The sequence below is a fragment of the Myodes glareolus genome, chromosome 23, assembly GCF_982192425.1.
Source record: "Myodes glareolus chromosome 23, mMyoGla1.1, whole genome shotgun sequence".
NCBI classification, from domain to species: domain Eukaryota; kingdom Metazoa; phylum Chordata; class Mammalia; order Rodentia; family Cricetidae; genus Myodes; species Myodes glareolus.
In genome coordinates, this window is record NC_142048.1 from 55,653,378 (window position 1) to 55,667,162 (window position 13,785).

The 13,785-nt window shown below is 45.5% G+C and overlaps 1 protein-coding gene across 1 annotated transcript in view; it reads right to left on the bottom strand.

Moving 5' to 3' along the window:
- Positions 1-2,575: 2,575 nt before the first annotated feature.
- Cul4a (cullin 4A) overlaps positions 2,576-13,785 on the bottom strand; it is a 39,282-nt gene continuing 28,072 nt past the window's right edge. Inside the window, exons 16-20 of the mRNA XM_087900826.1 lie at positions 10,743-10,856; positions 8,000-8,105; positions 7,460-7,632; positions 6,358-6,510; positions 2,576-4,009 (exon numbers count right to left, since the gene is read on the bottom strand). Coding sequence (XP_087756952.1) covers positions 3,914-4,009; positions 6,358-6,510; positions 7,460-7,632; positions 8,000-8,105; positions 10,743-10,856 — 642 coding nt within the window. The 3' untranslated portion in view covers positions 2,576-3,913. The remainder of the gene's footprint in view (positions 4,010-6,357; positions 6,511-7,459; positions 7,633-7,999; positions 8,106-10,742; positions 10,857-13,785) is intronic.

Consider the following 13,785-nt stretch of genomic DNA (forward strand, 5'->3'; position numbering starts at 1 on the left):
AGGATAGATGCCCTCTTCTGGCCCCTGTGGGCACTGAATACACAGGATGCAGATGTATACATGCAGGGAGTCTCTACACATAAAATAAAAACAAATCTTGGTGGAGAGATTGCTCAGTAGTTAAGAAAACTGGCTGCTTTTCCAGAAGATTTAGGCATTAATCTCAGCACCCACAAAAGCTCACAACTGTTTGTAACTCCAGTTCCAGTGGATCCAACACCCACTTCTGACTTCTACAGGCCCTAGGCACACACTGGGCACACAGACACACGCAATCTGTATTAGCCAGGTTTCTCTCTAGACTCTAGAGTGGCTTACAGGCTCTGGTTCAGCTAGTCCATCAATGGCTGTCTCCTGACAGAAACTTCAGAAATCCAGTAATTCAGTCTACGAGGCTGGGTGTCTCAGCTGGTCTTCAATGTTAGAATCCTGAAGAAGAAGGCTCAATACCAGTGAAGGAATTCCTCAACGGCAGGGTATATGAACTTGCTAGTGAGAATGAGGGATGAGGGCAAGCTTATTAAAGCAAAAGCTTCCAGATTTAGGATGGGTCTTCCCACCTCAAATGATCAGGATTTAAGAGGATTCTCCCTACCTCAAATGATCCAGTTAACTAAAAACCCTTTACAGCTGTGCCCAGCTGCTTGGGTTTTAAGATAACTTCCAGCCATCACATAAGCAGAACACCTACCTATATAATCTTCAAAAACATTCTTAATTTTTTTACATTTGTTTTGTGCGTGTGGAAGTCAGAGGGCAGCCTGCTGGAGTTGGTTTTCTTCTATCCTCTGTATCCCTGGGACTGAAGTCAGGTCACTAGAGTTGTGCGTGTGGAAGTCAGAGGGCAGCCTGCTGGAGTTGGTTCTCTTCTATCCTCTGTATCCCTGGGACTGAAGTCAGGTCACTAGAGTTGTGCGTGTGGAAGTCAGAGGGCAGCCTGCTGGAGTTGGTTCTCTTCTATCCTCTGTATCCCTGGGACTGAAGTCAGGTCACTAGAGTTGTGCGTGTGGAAGTCAGAGGGCAGCCTGCTGGAGTTGGTTCTCTTCTATCCTCTGTATCCCTGGGACTGAAGTCAGGTCACTAGAGTTGTGCGTGTGGAAGTCAGAGGGCAGCCTGCTGGAGTTGGTTCTCTTCTATCCTCTGTATCCCTGGGACTGAAGTCAGGTCACTAGAGTTGTGCGTGTGGAAGTCAGAGGGCAGCCTGCTGGAGTTGGTTCTCTTCTATCCTCTGTATCCCTGGGACTGAAGTCAGGTCACTAGAGTTGTGCGTGTGGAAGTCAGAGGGCAGCCTGCTGGAGTTGGTTCTCTTCTATCCTCTGTATCCCTGGGACTGAAGTCAGGTCACTAGAGTTGTGCGTGTGGAAGTCAGAGGGCAGCCTGCTGGAGTTGGTTCTCTTCTATCCTCTGTATCCCTGGGACTGAAGTCAGGTCACTAGAGTTGTGCGTGTGGAAGTCAGAGGGCAGCCTGCTGGAGTTGGTTCTCTTCTATCCTCTGTATCCCTGGGACTGAAGTCAGGTCACTAGAGTTGTGCGTGTGGAAGTCAGAGGGCAGCCTGCTGGAGTTGGTTCTCTTCTATCCTCTGTATCCCTGGGACTGAAGTCAGGTCACTGGAGTTGGTGCCGAGTGGCTTACCCACCGAGTCGTCTTGCTGGTACCTCATCTGCACTTTAAAATGAGACAACGCACATCTTTTTTCTTTTTTGAGGGTCAAACCTAATCAGAGACTTGCTAACAAAGCATGCTGGGCAAGTGCTCTACCAGTGAGCTACATCTTCAGTCTCTCCCCCCACACATTTTCTTTTGGTTTTTCGAGACAGGGTTTTTATGTGTAGCCCTGGCTGTCTTGGAACTCACTCTGTAACACCAAACTGGCCTCAAACTCAGAGATTCACCTGCCTCTGCCTCCTGAGTGCTGGGATTAAAGGTGTGCGCCACCACCTGGCTCCCCCTTAACTTTTAAAACTTTTAAGAGTCACTGACCCACTCTGTGACCACGCAGGTCTTGAACTTGGAATCCTGTCTCAGTCTCCTGAGAAGCCGAGAGGGCAGGCCCACAGCTGACAGTAGACATGGCTGGGTCGCCCACCTCTGAATGCTGCAGCAGACAGACTAGTGCAGCCTCATTCACACCTGAGGGAATCCTCCGGAGCTCTCACTGGTAGGTGTTTATCTTCCTGATGATGCCGCAGAAACACAGTATCTCGTAAGAGTCAGTATTGTGGGAAGGCTACCAACAACTTCTAATCTTGTGTCACAACCTTTATTTTTCTTAGGGTTTTTAGGCAAAACATTTTCTTCAATGCAATTTCCACCCTTACAGCTTGTTTGTCTAGGTGCCCTTTTGTTTCCCATGATTCTGTCTGATAAGACACTGAACAATGCTGCTAAGTGAAAGATGGGCCGCAATGAGTTGGCTGATGTCCTGCTGAACTAGTGCCTTAGTGGAAGAGACCGGAAGGGTCGGTCATGTGACAGAGACAGGTGGTTTCCTTTTCTTTGATTTGCCAGCTGTTAAGGCTGCTGAACAGTTTGGAGGAATGTGTAGTCTGTATACCGAAATTTTTATTAAAGTAATTTAAAGGCCAATTTAACTAGTTTTATTCAAAGTAAGTCTACATTAAATTACAATATTAACAATCTGTAGACACAATGAACTTAAAATATAAGAAGTAGAAATAGAAATCTATTTGGTCTTTCTGAGACCACATATCATGGAACTCATAAATGAAAATTTACAAATATAGAAATGATACTTAAAGAGTAAGGATTTTAATATGGGAACCCAAAAGGTGTCAGATTTTAAACATGCATGTTTCAAAAAGGGAGAATCCTTTAATAATTTAGCATAAAATCGAGTTATATAAACTTGGTATATTCCAGAAAATATTGCTTTAAACACTTATACATGATCAAAATTCCTTTGGTAGCTTTTAATCAAAATGAAACATGCTACTCTGTAAAATATAAAGTACTTTTAGATGTTGCAAAAATGTCTGTCATCATCACCATGGCAACACCACCATGGAGCCCTGTTCTCACTGCTCCGCCTCCTATGTGAACACACAGAACATCACCAGGCACCAACAAATCCTTAGCCTTTTGACAGAAATAACCAAGCTTCATATAGCGCCAGGGCAGAGATCCAAGACAGTCCCTAGGCAAGACTCTAAAACCAGGCCCAGCTTTATTATGGTCACCACACAAACTGCAACTTCAACAATCAAATAGCGATCACCCCAATGCCAAAGCTGGGACCTCCACACTCAGTCAGCATGGAAACAAACATGAAACCCCCAAGCCCCTAAACAGAAATGACAAGTAGCCCTCTAGATGGGCTCTGCATCTCGAATGACAGACATGATGTCCTCTTGGCACATCAGGGACCTCTCTTAGAAACCTGATTTACAGAAGCCAGTTTTGAACTTCCTGAAAACACACAGAGCAGAGGCCAGGGCTTAGGCTGCAGAGCTGAGTGCAGGCGGTCTGGACACTGTTTCTTCCCAGTGCCCCCCAACCCAGGGCTCCCCTCTGAGTGTTCATCTGGGGAAGAACGCAGCATTGAGGGTATTTCCACTGTGTCCCACAATCACACACACAACAAACCAAGCCCGTGGCTTTCTGCCAGAGGAACAAGAGCTTGTGAAGGAACTTCTCAACTAATATCGGCATGTCCAATCTAAAGTCAGGAGGGACAGAAACAAAGGGGAGGAAGAACGGAGAGGAAAGAAGTGTGACATCTCAAAGTCCTTGCGCCCTGGGAAGGATGATCCAAGAACCACCATGTCCTCTGCTTTGAACCAAGTGTCCACAGCTGCAGCTGCAGGGACCTGGAAACAGCGCAGCAGTAGTGTTCACACTCTGCAGGTGCATCTTAGTGTTTGTCTCATGGGGAGAAGGCAGTCTGCTGACACATCACGCCACATAGTGGTACTGATTTGGACTGTCTTTGTCTCGCTCCATATAGTCTCTGTCTATAAGTGATTCAATCCTCTTTTTCAAATCTCCAGGCTAGAAAAGAAAAATCAAAATCAAACATTTTATTATAGGACACTAAACTTAGAAACACAAACCTAACATCCTACATGACACACGTAACAGAAACAAGCAACTCTACAACAGGCATACTTACATCAAGATCACTGATAATTACAAAATGATTGTGTTAGCACCAAGTTCTGAACAAATGTTTGCACAGGGGTAACTGCACCTGGCTCCTTCACCTCCTTATATGAGCATATAAACAGGGCAAATCCTACATGTAGCATGCTCTCACATGTTTGGAAGGAAACTCTGATCGTGTTTTAGTGGGATATTCTTACTTTGCTATTTTGCTGTTATTATTATTGGTATTTATTTATTTATTTTTTAAAAGATGTGGTTTCTCTGTGTAGTCCTAGCTGTCCTGGAACTAGTTCTGTAGACCAGCTGGCCTCAAACTCACAGAGATTCTCCTGCCTTTGCCTCCTGAGTGCTGGAATTAAAGGCATGCACCACTACTGTCTAGCTTGCTGCTATTATTCAAAAAAAATTTTTTTTACACTTATTTCTGTGTGTAAAAGAGTGTGGGCACATGCCATGACACCTGCTGGGAGGCCAGAACTTAACTGGCACTTAACTCTCTCCTTCTACCATATGAGTTTCAGTGATCACACCAGGATGTCAGGCATTGTGACAGACGCCTTTACCCACTGAATCATCTTGTTGGTCCTGCTGAGATTCTAAGATAGGGCTTGCTCTACTCTGGTAGCCCAGGCTTGTTTCAAACTTGTAGCAATCTTCCTGTCTTAGCCTCCCCAAGGTAAGGACATGCACCACCTCTAGCCACCCTCATCCTTTGTGATGCATTCCTATCATTCCAGATTCACCAGTTAGGCTACATCTGCACGGGACAGTCAAAATTTTGAGTGTTCTGCTAAGTTACTGCAAAAATGTGTCTGTTATTATCACCAGACAAACATCAAGACAGCCTTGTCTCACTGCTTTAACTCGCCAAGTAAATATAAAGGAGGTGACCGGCCACAAACATGGGTTCTGCCTTTCTTGTTTTGTTTTGTGAGACAGTCTTTGTAGCACTGGCTGTACTGCAACTCACTATGTAGAGCAGGCTAGACTCTAATTCACAGAGATCTGCCTGTTCCTACCCCTGAGTGCTGGGATTAAAGATGTGTACCACCATGCCAGTCAACGAATTCAATCTCAGCCAGGTGGTGGTGGCGCATGTCTTTAATTCTAGCACTCAGGAGGCAGAGGCAGGAGGATCTCTGTGAGTTTGAGGCCAGCCTGGCTTACCAAGTGAGTTCCAGGACAGGCTCCCAAGCTACAGTGAAACCCTGTCTCGATAAACCAAAAAAGAATACAGTCTCTGTGCATGACTGAAACCAGGTCCACAGCCTTAGAATTCTCTGCCCAAAGGCACCTGCCTCCACTTCTTCTGCAGTTAGAAGCAAATCAGTCAACACTTGGGAGCAAGGGCCTTCTGCCACGGGGAACATCATTTTTTAAACAGCAAATTCAGTGGCAGGTCATGCACTTTACAAGATGTGGCTGAACATACAATTAGCTACATAAGCTGCACAGTACACTTTATACATAATCACCAGGTTACTTCCTTTGCAAAGGGACAAACAGATGTCCTGGCTTTAGGTAGGAAACAACAACAGTATTGCATGGGCTGTGCACCAACCATCATGGAGGGAAGGGCCAGGCACTGCTGTACCCGTCCTTGAGGCACAGACTAACCAGTCTGTCTCAGTGTGGCCCCCGATAAAGAAGACAAACTCGGGCATCACACAACCAGGGAACTTGCAGTTGCTGAAGGTCAGAGGTACTGAGAGTTCAATTCCTTCAGAGCTGACAATGTACTTTAGGCCATATTTTATGGTGTATTTTTGTAATGCTCCCCTAGTTCATCTGTATTTCATAACTTACAGAACCTCAGAGCTTATTCTAGAACAAGAAAGAGGAACAAGCCTGAGGCTGACTTACATCTCTTAAGTAGGAAATGCCTGTGAATGTCAAATCCAGCAGTTACCAACACTGCTACCACAAGGGCTTAGGGAGTTACCAATGCCATTGCCACAAGGACCTGGGGAGTTACCAACATTACTGACACAAGGGCCCGGAGAGCAACTTATGTGCCACACTTAGGGAAGCACCTCTGTCCTGACACCCTGTGGCCCTCCACTCCCTCCTGAAAGCTCAAGCATGCAGTCTGCTTAGAGGAGCTGCATCTCTGGTTTCCAGGGTGCTGATGGGTCAGATCTGCACAGAGGCCTTGCTATCATGTGTGCTAGCTCTGCTCACACAGGCCCCATGATATCATCAACCTAACATCCAACTGTGCTGACAGAACTTACCTTTACTGGAAATTTCAGCTGATTGTACAATTCAGAAACTAGAAGGTTATGACCAAGAGTCTTCCTCATTTTCATTATCCTGACTATGGCAGCGTCGATCTGGTACTGTCTGTCCTGGAAAACTCTCTCTGTGGTGCTAACTTGTTCTTCAACCTGGACAAAAGAAGAAAGAATGAGAGGAGTGTGAAGACGCTCCGGTGTTGCTTTGCACTGACAAACCTGGTTTTGATGCAGACTAAGGCAGGTTTTGGAGGAGTTCTGCTTTGTTACATTTTCATTTGTTCTATGAAAGCTCAGCTTTTCACAGTGTACAACTCTAAAACTAACCCTTGGAAAAGAAGGTCTACAACAGAGGCTCCCTCCCTGGCAGCACAGGACAGTTGTGAGCACCATGTGGATACTGGGGACTCAGGTCCTCTGAAAGAGTGACCATTGTTCTTAACCACTGAGACATTTCTCTAGTCGCCTTATACTGCATTATTAGGTAATTTGAGTGTATTTTCTGTCCAGCAAATTGAAAGCCTCAGGATGAATGACGCAATAATGATCTATGGGAAAGAAGTAATAGATAACTAAATTTGTTTTGCATGATCCTCTCCCATACTTCACAAGAAGTCTCCTCATACACCTACTTAGACTAAGCATTTCTAGGAATGAGGAGGCCATTAGAACCCACTGGGTGTGTAGCTTCAGGTCAAAAGGGCTGACAGCTTTGGTCTCAAGCTTGTGTCAATTTGGGAAACTGAGAGCCTGTTCCCTATCGAAATTGCTGCTTCTGTGGTGTGTAGTTTCGTAGGATACCTCCTTCCTCTTCCACGGACAGCACGAACAGGTGTGCCAGGCAAAGCAGAGGGCAGGTACTTATTCTAGATATCCCATGTGCCTCTTTTGTGCTGGCATTTGATATAGGAAGGTATGATTTCACATATTGGCTTCTACTGATAACATAAAATTAATGAAAGCTACATGAGGGGACACTACTCCAAACCCCTGCTTTTGTGCAGATTCAGACATACTCTCTGGCCTCTAGCAGTCAAGACATTACTAGAAAAGCGAAGGATCCCATGGTGAGACCACGGAAGAAGAGAAAGCTGGCACTTACAGTTTCCTTCATCTGGATCTGATTGATCTTTATTCTGAACAACTTGTGTTTGAAGTCTCCATTGAAAATGAACTTATCTCCATCTTCCACCTCCTTTCCTTTGGGGCTTTTAATCAGCACTCGCGCTTTCCCACAGGCCAGAGACTGCAGTGTTCTTCTCAGCTCACTGTCCTCTGAGGGAGGGAAGGAGGCAGACGTCACCAAGAGTCTCGACAATGAGAAACCATGGTGTGACAGCTGAGTCTGCACCTTCTCTTCATTTCCCCCAGCGCTGCTGTAGGAACCAGGGCCCTGTGCATGCCAGGAAAGCACTCTGCCTCTGAGCTACACCACCAGTCTACTTCCTCTTTTTAATTAACACAGTGGTATTAAGAGCCAGGCGTGGTGGTGCACACCTTTAATCCCAGCACTTGGGAGGCACAAGTAGGTGAAACTTTGTGAGTTCCGGGATAGCCAAGGTGCCACAGTAAGATCTTACTTCCCAAACAAACAAACAAACAAACAAAACAAAACAAAAAAAGTCCTAAGGAATCTTCCTACCTATGCCGGTGGCCATTTTTATTTCTTCAAAGCTGAATCCGTCCCCTTCATTGAACATGAGCAGCACCAACGTCTGGAAGAGGGACACCTGAAACTCCTTCTTCCCCTGTAAGAAAATGGAGCCATCACAGAGGCTGCCTGGACACTTTGTTAGTTACAGCAGGCTGCTGTGTATGCATTGTTTTGGGGATTCAGAACTTACTAACAGTCACCACATAAGAAGAAGTTACATTACTGATTAGAAAAGAATGAAATGATTATTGGGTATTACACTTAAAAATTCTTGTCTTGGAGCTGGACATGGTGATGCTTGTAAGCCAGCAGTGGGAGGCTGAGGCGGGATCCTGAGCTGGAGGCCAGTCTAGTCTGCTGTGTGTCCACTGTTCTCTGCATTTTAACATGATTTTCCAGATGTCAGGCCTATTTGTTTGTTGCTGTTTTTAAGATAATGGCTTGCGATTCATTCCAGGGTGGTCTTGAATTTTCTATCCTGTCTCTGCCTCCTGAGCGTTGGGCTCATCAACATCACACATGGCTTCCTGAGGCTCTGGGTGGCAATGGGAAGTGACAGCATAGGAAAAAAAGGCCTGCGGAATGCTCAACACCATGTTCAAACACATGGAGAGAGTGCTCAGTCAGCACCATCTCCTCTGCTCAGCTGCTCTGTGGAGGGCAGACTCTGCCTTAGGATGTGCCATTGTCCCATTTTCTATCTAGAATGCCCAGTGTACACGTGTCAGCCAGTACCATAGGATCTAGCACTTCTGTAAGGAGAAGACAAAGGATAGGAAGGGGATTTGGGGGCGCCACTTGTTGGACTCCAGCCCTGATTCACATGAGCAGAAAGCTGTATGCTGTCTGCAGAGGTCAGCTCCTAACTACAGCCAGAAAGCAATCAAAGACACAAGTGGCAAAACTGGCCTTTGCTAAGACCTTGCAGAAGAGGTATGCGATACCCATACAGTAACACAATGTTAGGAACTTTGAGTATTCTCCTTGACATACTTAAGCATACATGATTCATATATTATAGTTAGATATGAACATGAAGGCTTTCTCCCACATACTGTTTGGTGACATACGTCATTGGTATACTCACACAGCCCATGTCTGCTCACTTTTTATGTGACAGCTGGTAATAGCAGAGAGCATTCTTACCCCCTGACCTGTGAAATGCCTTAGGAAGAACTCCAGCTCTCGCTGAAGTGAATTTGAGAAGAGAGGATGTGGAAATCTTGAAACATTCCCTTCTTGGGTTCTTGGCATATGACAAAACTTGTTCATTTGCTTGGCGCTTTACAACAGGAGGAAGAAGTAACAGCTAACAGAAAGACAGAGCAGCTGGAGAAGGCTCAGCAGTGAAGCTCCTCCTCTTGCATGGGGCCACAACTGCCTGCAGTTAGTTTCAGTGTATTTGACCTCCTTGGCCTCATGCACACATGCAGGCACACACACAGGCACACCAAAACAGGTTGCTTCTTAGAACTGGAACTAAGGCAGTAAAAAGTGGGTAATCTGGGGTTTTGATCTGTACGGTCAGACTTCTGCATGCCACTCTCCGTGACACTATGTGTAGTATCATGCTCAGTTTCCTCTGGCAGCTGCACTTCCTGAACCTCTCTAGTATCCATCAGCATCCTGGCCTCTGCCACACCCCACTGTGTTTTAATCTGTAACCTTTTGTTTAGCAGAGAACCGGAGCACATGAGAACCGCACTGGGTTTCAGGTATGCTTACACAGCTGCCTTTTCACACCCACTGCTCTTTTAATGATTGCATGCATGGTGTGTAACTGTGTGTAAACACATGTGCTGGTGTGCACGCAGAGGCCAGAGAAGGAGGACGTTGAGTGTTCTACTCTGTTGCTTTCCATCCTCTTCTCTTGAGACAGTATCTCTTACTGAACTTGGGTCTCACTGTTTTTCAGCGAGGCTGATAGCCAGCAAGTCCCTGTAACCCTCCTGTCTCTGCACATCTACTGCATAGGTTATAGGTGAGCAGAGCCATGCCTATTACAGATGTTTTAAGTAATCTTGTGGGTTTTGTGTGTGTGTGTGTGTGTGTGTGTGTGTACCTGTCATGGTGCATTCATGGAGGTCAGGGGACAACTTGTGGGAGTTGTTTCCCTCTATCTACCATGTGGGTCGTTGGGAATCACTCTGGTTGTGGCTTGGTGTCAGGAGACTTTACCAGCGGAGGCATCTTGCTAACACCCATACCTGTTTTTTTTTTTTTTTTTTTTTTTTTTTTATGTGAGCGCTAGGGATTCAGACACTCATGATTGTGCAGCAAGATCACCTTATCTACTGATTCATTCCCCAACCCTGGTAAATAATTTTCTAATGGGGCTGAAGAGATGGCTCAGCAATTAAGAGTACTGACTGCTCTTCCAGAGGACCAGGGTTCAATTCCCAACACCCACATGGCAGCTACCAACTGTCTGTAACTCCAAAATCTTGACACCCTCACACAGACATAAATATAGGCAAAACACCAATGCAAATAAAATAAAAATAAATAATTAAAAAATAATTTTCTATTGATTTATTTACAATTGATTTTTTTAACGTAAGTATTAACCCTTTACTTGTTATTTTTATTGACCAAAAAAAAAAAGCTAGTGCTACATCATACTGAAAAAAAATCTTGCCTTTCATTGCTATGGAAGTTCAAGAATAATATGAAAATTCTCCTAACATATTGGCAGAGGGGAAGAAACAGGAGAAGTGGATAAAGAACTGACCTCCTTAAACTCCGCCTTCAACACAGCATGTCCCAGAGTTGTCTGCCACTGGAGTTTCCGGCCACTGTGCTTGCCCAGATAGAACGTCTTGAATACTTCCTGAAGTCTGACCATCTGCCAAGCCAAGAGACACGAGACTGAGCACACCGAGCTCGCCTAGACCTGCAGTGCTGAACTGAGAAGGCGATTCTAGACACCGACCCTTATTTTCTCTAGTCTGCTACCTGTGATAATACCCACAGGCCTGAGACGTCTGGCTTTTGTCTGCATTGGTGCTTGGCACTCAGGCTTCACCCACTCCTGCTGGTCCATGTGGCCACCTGAGTCAAATGGTGCCTGTAGCCCAGCAACTTTCCTCTCCCTCTGGCTAAGGCTGGTAGCATACACTATTATCGTTTGTATCGAAATGACCCATGGGGGTTCATGTGCTCCAGGCTTGGCTGCTGGCTGACAGACTTTGGAAAGCAATTGAGCCATGAGGAATTTAAACTCATTAATAAATTAGTAATTTAACAGCGTTGGAAAGTTCTGGAAACTCAGAGGTGGGTTCTGGTTGGAGGAAGTAGGTCACCGGGGATATGCCTTTGAAAGTATGTCCTATCCCTGGCCTCCTCTTTGACCCTGAAGGCTTCTGCTGCTGTGATGCTCCCGTCTTGACCATGGGCTATAAGTGGTTTCTCTCAAGGACTATCACAGTGACAAAATCTGACCAGCAAGGACCTCACAAGTGCACACAGAGCACATGCTGAAGGACTTTACGGGCACCAAGGAGTGAGCTCAGGCTAGCAACCACCAGCAGCGTGGCTACCTCTCCTGAGCCCCTTCTCTACTGAATGTCCTTATCACAGGGAGCCCTTTGAGCCTTCCTAGCCTTTAGAATTAAATTTCCCAGTTTTGGGAATTCTGCTGCAACTATAGAAAACAGACTAAGACAGATACTTTCAAGAAAGTAAAAAGAGAAAATATTTGCAGATCACACATCTGATGAGAGTCAAGCACCCAGCAAGCATATGTGAAGAGCTCTTAAATAACAAAAACAAGCTACTTAGGAAACTGTCTCCAAAAACAAACAAAACAAAACAAAAACAAAACAAACAAAAACAAACAATGAAAAGGAGTTGAATAGACAGTTCCCAAAGACTCACAAATGCCAACACACATGGAAAGATGCCTAGCATCACCATCAGGGAAATACTAATCACACCAGGTGGGCACCACCGCTCCTCTACTGTGGGGATGGCAGAAAGGAGAGGAAAGGCTGGTGAGGAGAAACAAGCTGGTCCTCAATTAAAAGCAGAACAACTCAGGCCTGGAAGTCTGTTCCAGTTATTTGCCCAAAAGTGACCACAGGTGTTCACATAAAAATCTGTACACTCTGGGAGGTGGTGGTGCACACCTTTAATTCCAGCACTCAGGAGGCAGAGGCAGGCGGATTTCTGTGAGTTTGAGGCCAGCCTGGTCTATAAGAGCTTATTCCTGGACTGCTAGGGCTGTTAAACAGAAGAATCCTGTCTCAAAAAAAAAAAAAAAAGAAAAAAAAAACCAAACAAATCTGTATACCCATTTTCACAGTCACATCATTCATGATTATCCAAAGGTAGAAAGAACCTGAAGGCCCATCATTAAATGAATGTCTGAGCAAGCTGCCTGTACACAGAGCCGAAAGAGGAATAAGACCAACACACAATGTAGCATGAGGAATCCTGGAATAGGGAGTAATGCCAACATCTATGTGCATATCACGTATGAGCCCCAAAACATGGGACAACAAGGACAAGCAAGTCATAGAAAGCAGACATTGACTGCAGCCCAAGGGGAAGAGGTGATCACCTTCGGTTACCTTTGGTTACCACCTGTTTAATATGCTATTCTAAGATGTATTTTGTCACAGCTGATAAAAATACAGTATTAGGTAAAGCTCCAACATCTTTCGTGAGAAAACAAAAAATGTACCCAAAGACAATGAGGAGCCAGCTGAGAGATCTGGGATAATGTGGGCATTTAAGTAAGTAAGAACCCCCAAGTTTAGTGATAGACCTAAAAACTGATATATAAAATGGAGAATAGAGACCTCTATTATAGAAGAATGTCAGCTTCTAAACAGATGGAACTGGACAACCAGCCCCATGCGTCCGAACAGAATGACTCAGACAGGGAGATGAGCACAGTTCAGTTACTGTTCATAGAGGTGAAACACTAACAGAGGCCGAAGGAGCCCAACATCACAAGACACCTGAGCAGCACTTGCAGGACACTGATCCATAGCCCAAGATGTGGCTCTGCCTGTGGACCCTGGGCTCGTGGGTACCACAACACTGTGAGTCAGGGTTCACTGTTGTGACACATGCCTCAGAAAAAGAATTAGAGAGGAAGTGTTCATTCGGGGCACTTTCAGTCCAGTTTGTGGCACTGTCACTTTTAGGGCCATGGCATGGTGGAAAGGACCTGGAGGAAGGGCGTGGCAGAGGAGCGGCCAGGAATCAGGGAGAAGTGACAGGAGGGGAGCAGAGTGGGGCGTGTCTGCTTCCTCCAGCAGCTGCACTCTGCAGATCCGCAAGCTTCTAACGGTCCTTTGCATTTGAACCCATTAACCAAGTAAAACAGGTCAGAATCTCTCTAGAAATGTCCTCACCAACACACCCAGAGGCATGCTTCACTAGCTGAAATTAGTCCTCAGTCCAACCATGCTGACAACTCAGATTAACCACAGCAATTAAAGGACATACTTGAGACAGCTGGTAAAGCTTGGAGGAGGGACTCCTACCAGCGAGCATTTTCTAATCTGAAGTGCTTGGGGCCAATTCTGGGAGGCCTGCACTGAGGCAGGGAAGGCAAAGATATCACACACCCCACTGAACAGGAAAGAGATGCCATCGACATAGCCAGCGCTAAATTCTAGGAACCACCCTGTGTACTTTTTGTAAGTATGGACAATTTCAGAACAAGTGAAAACACTTGCAGTGTTCTGAGAGGCCTGCTAGGTAGAAGGGAAAGTGATTCCCAGTGGGTATGACCAAGTACAGCTACCAGGGCAGAGGCAACA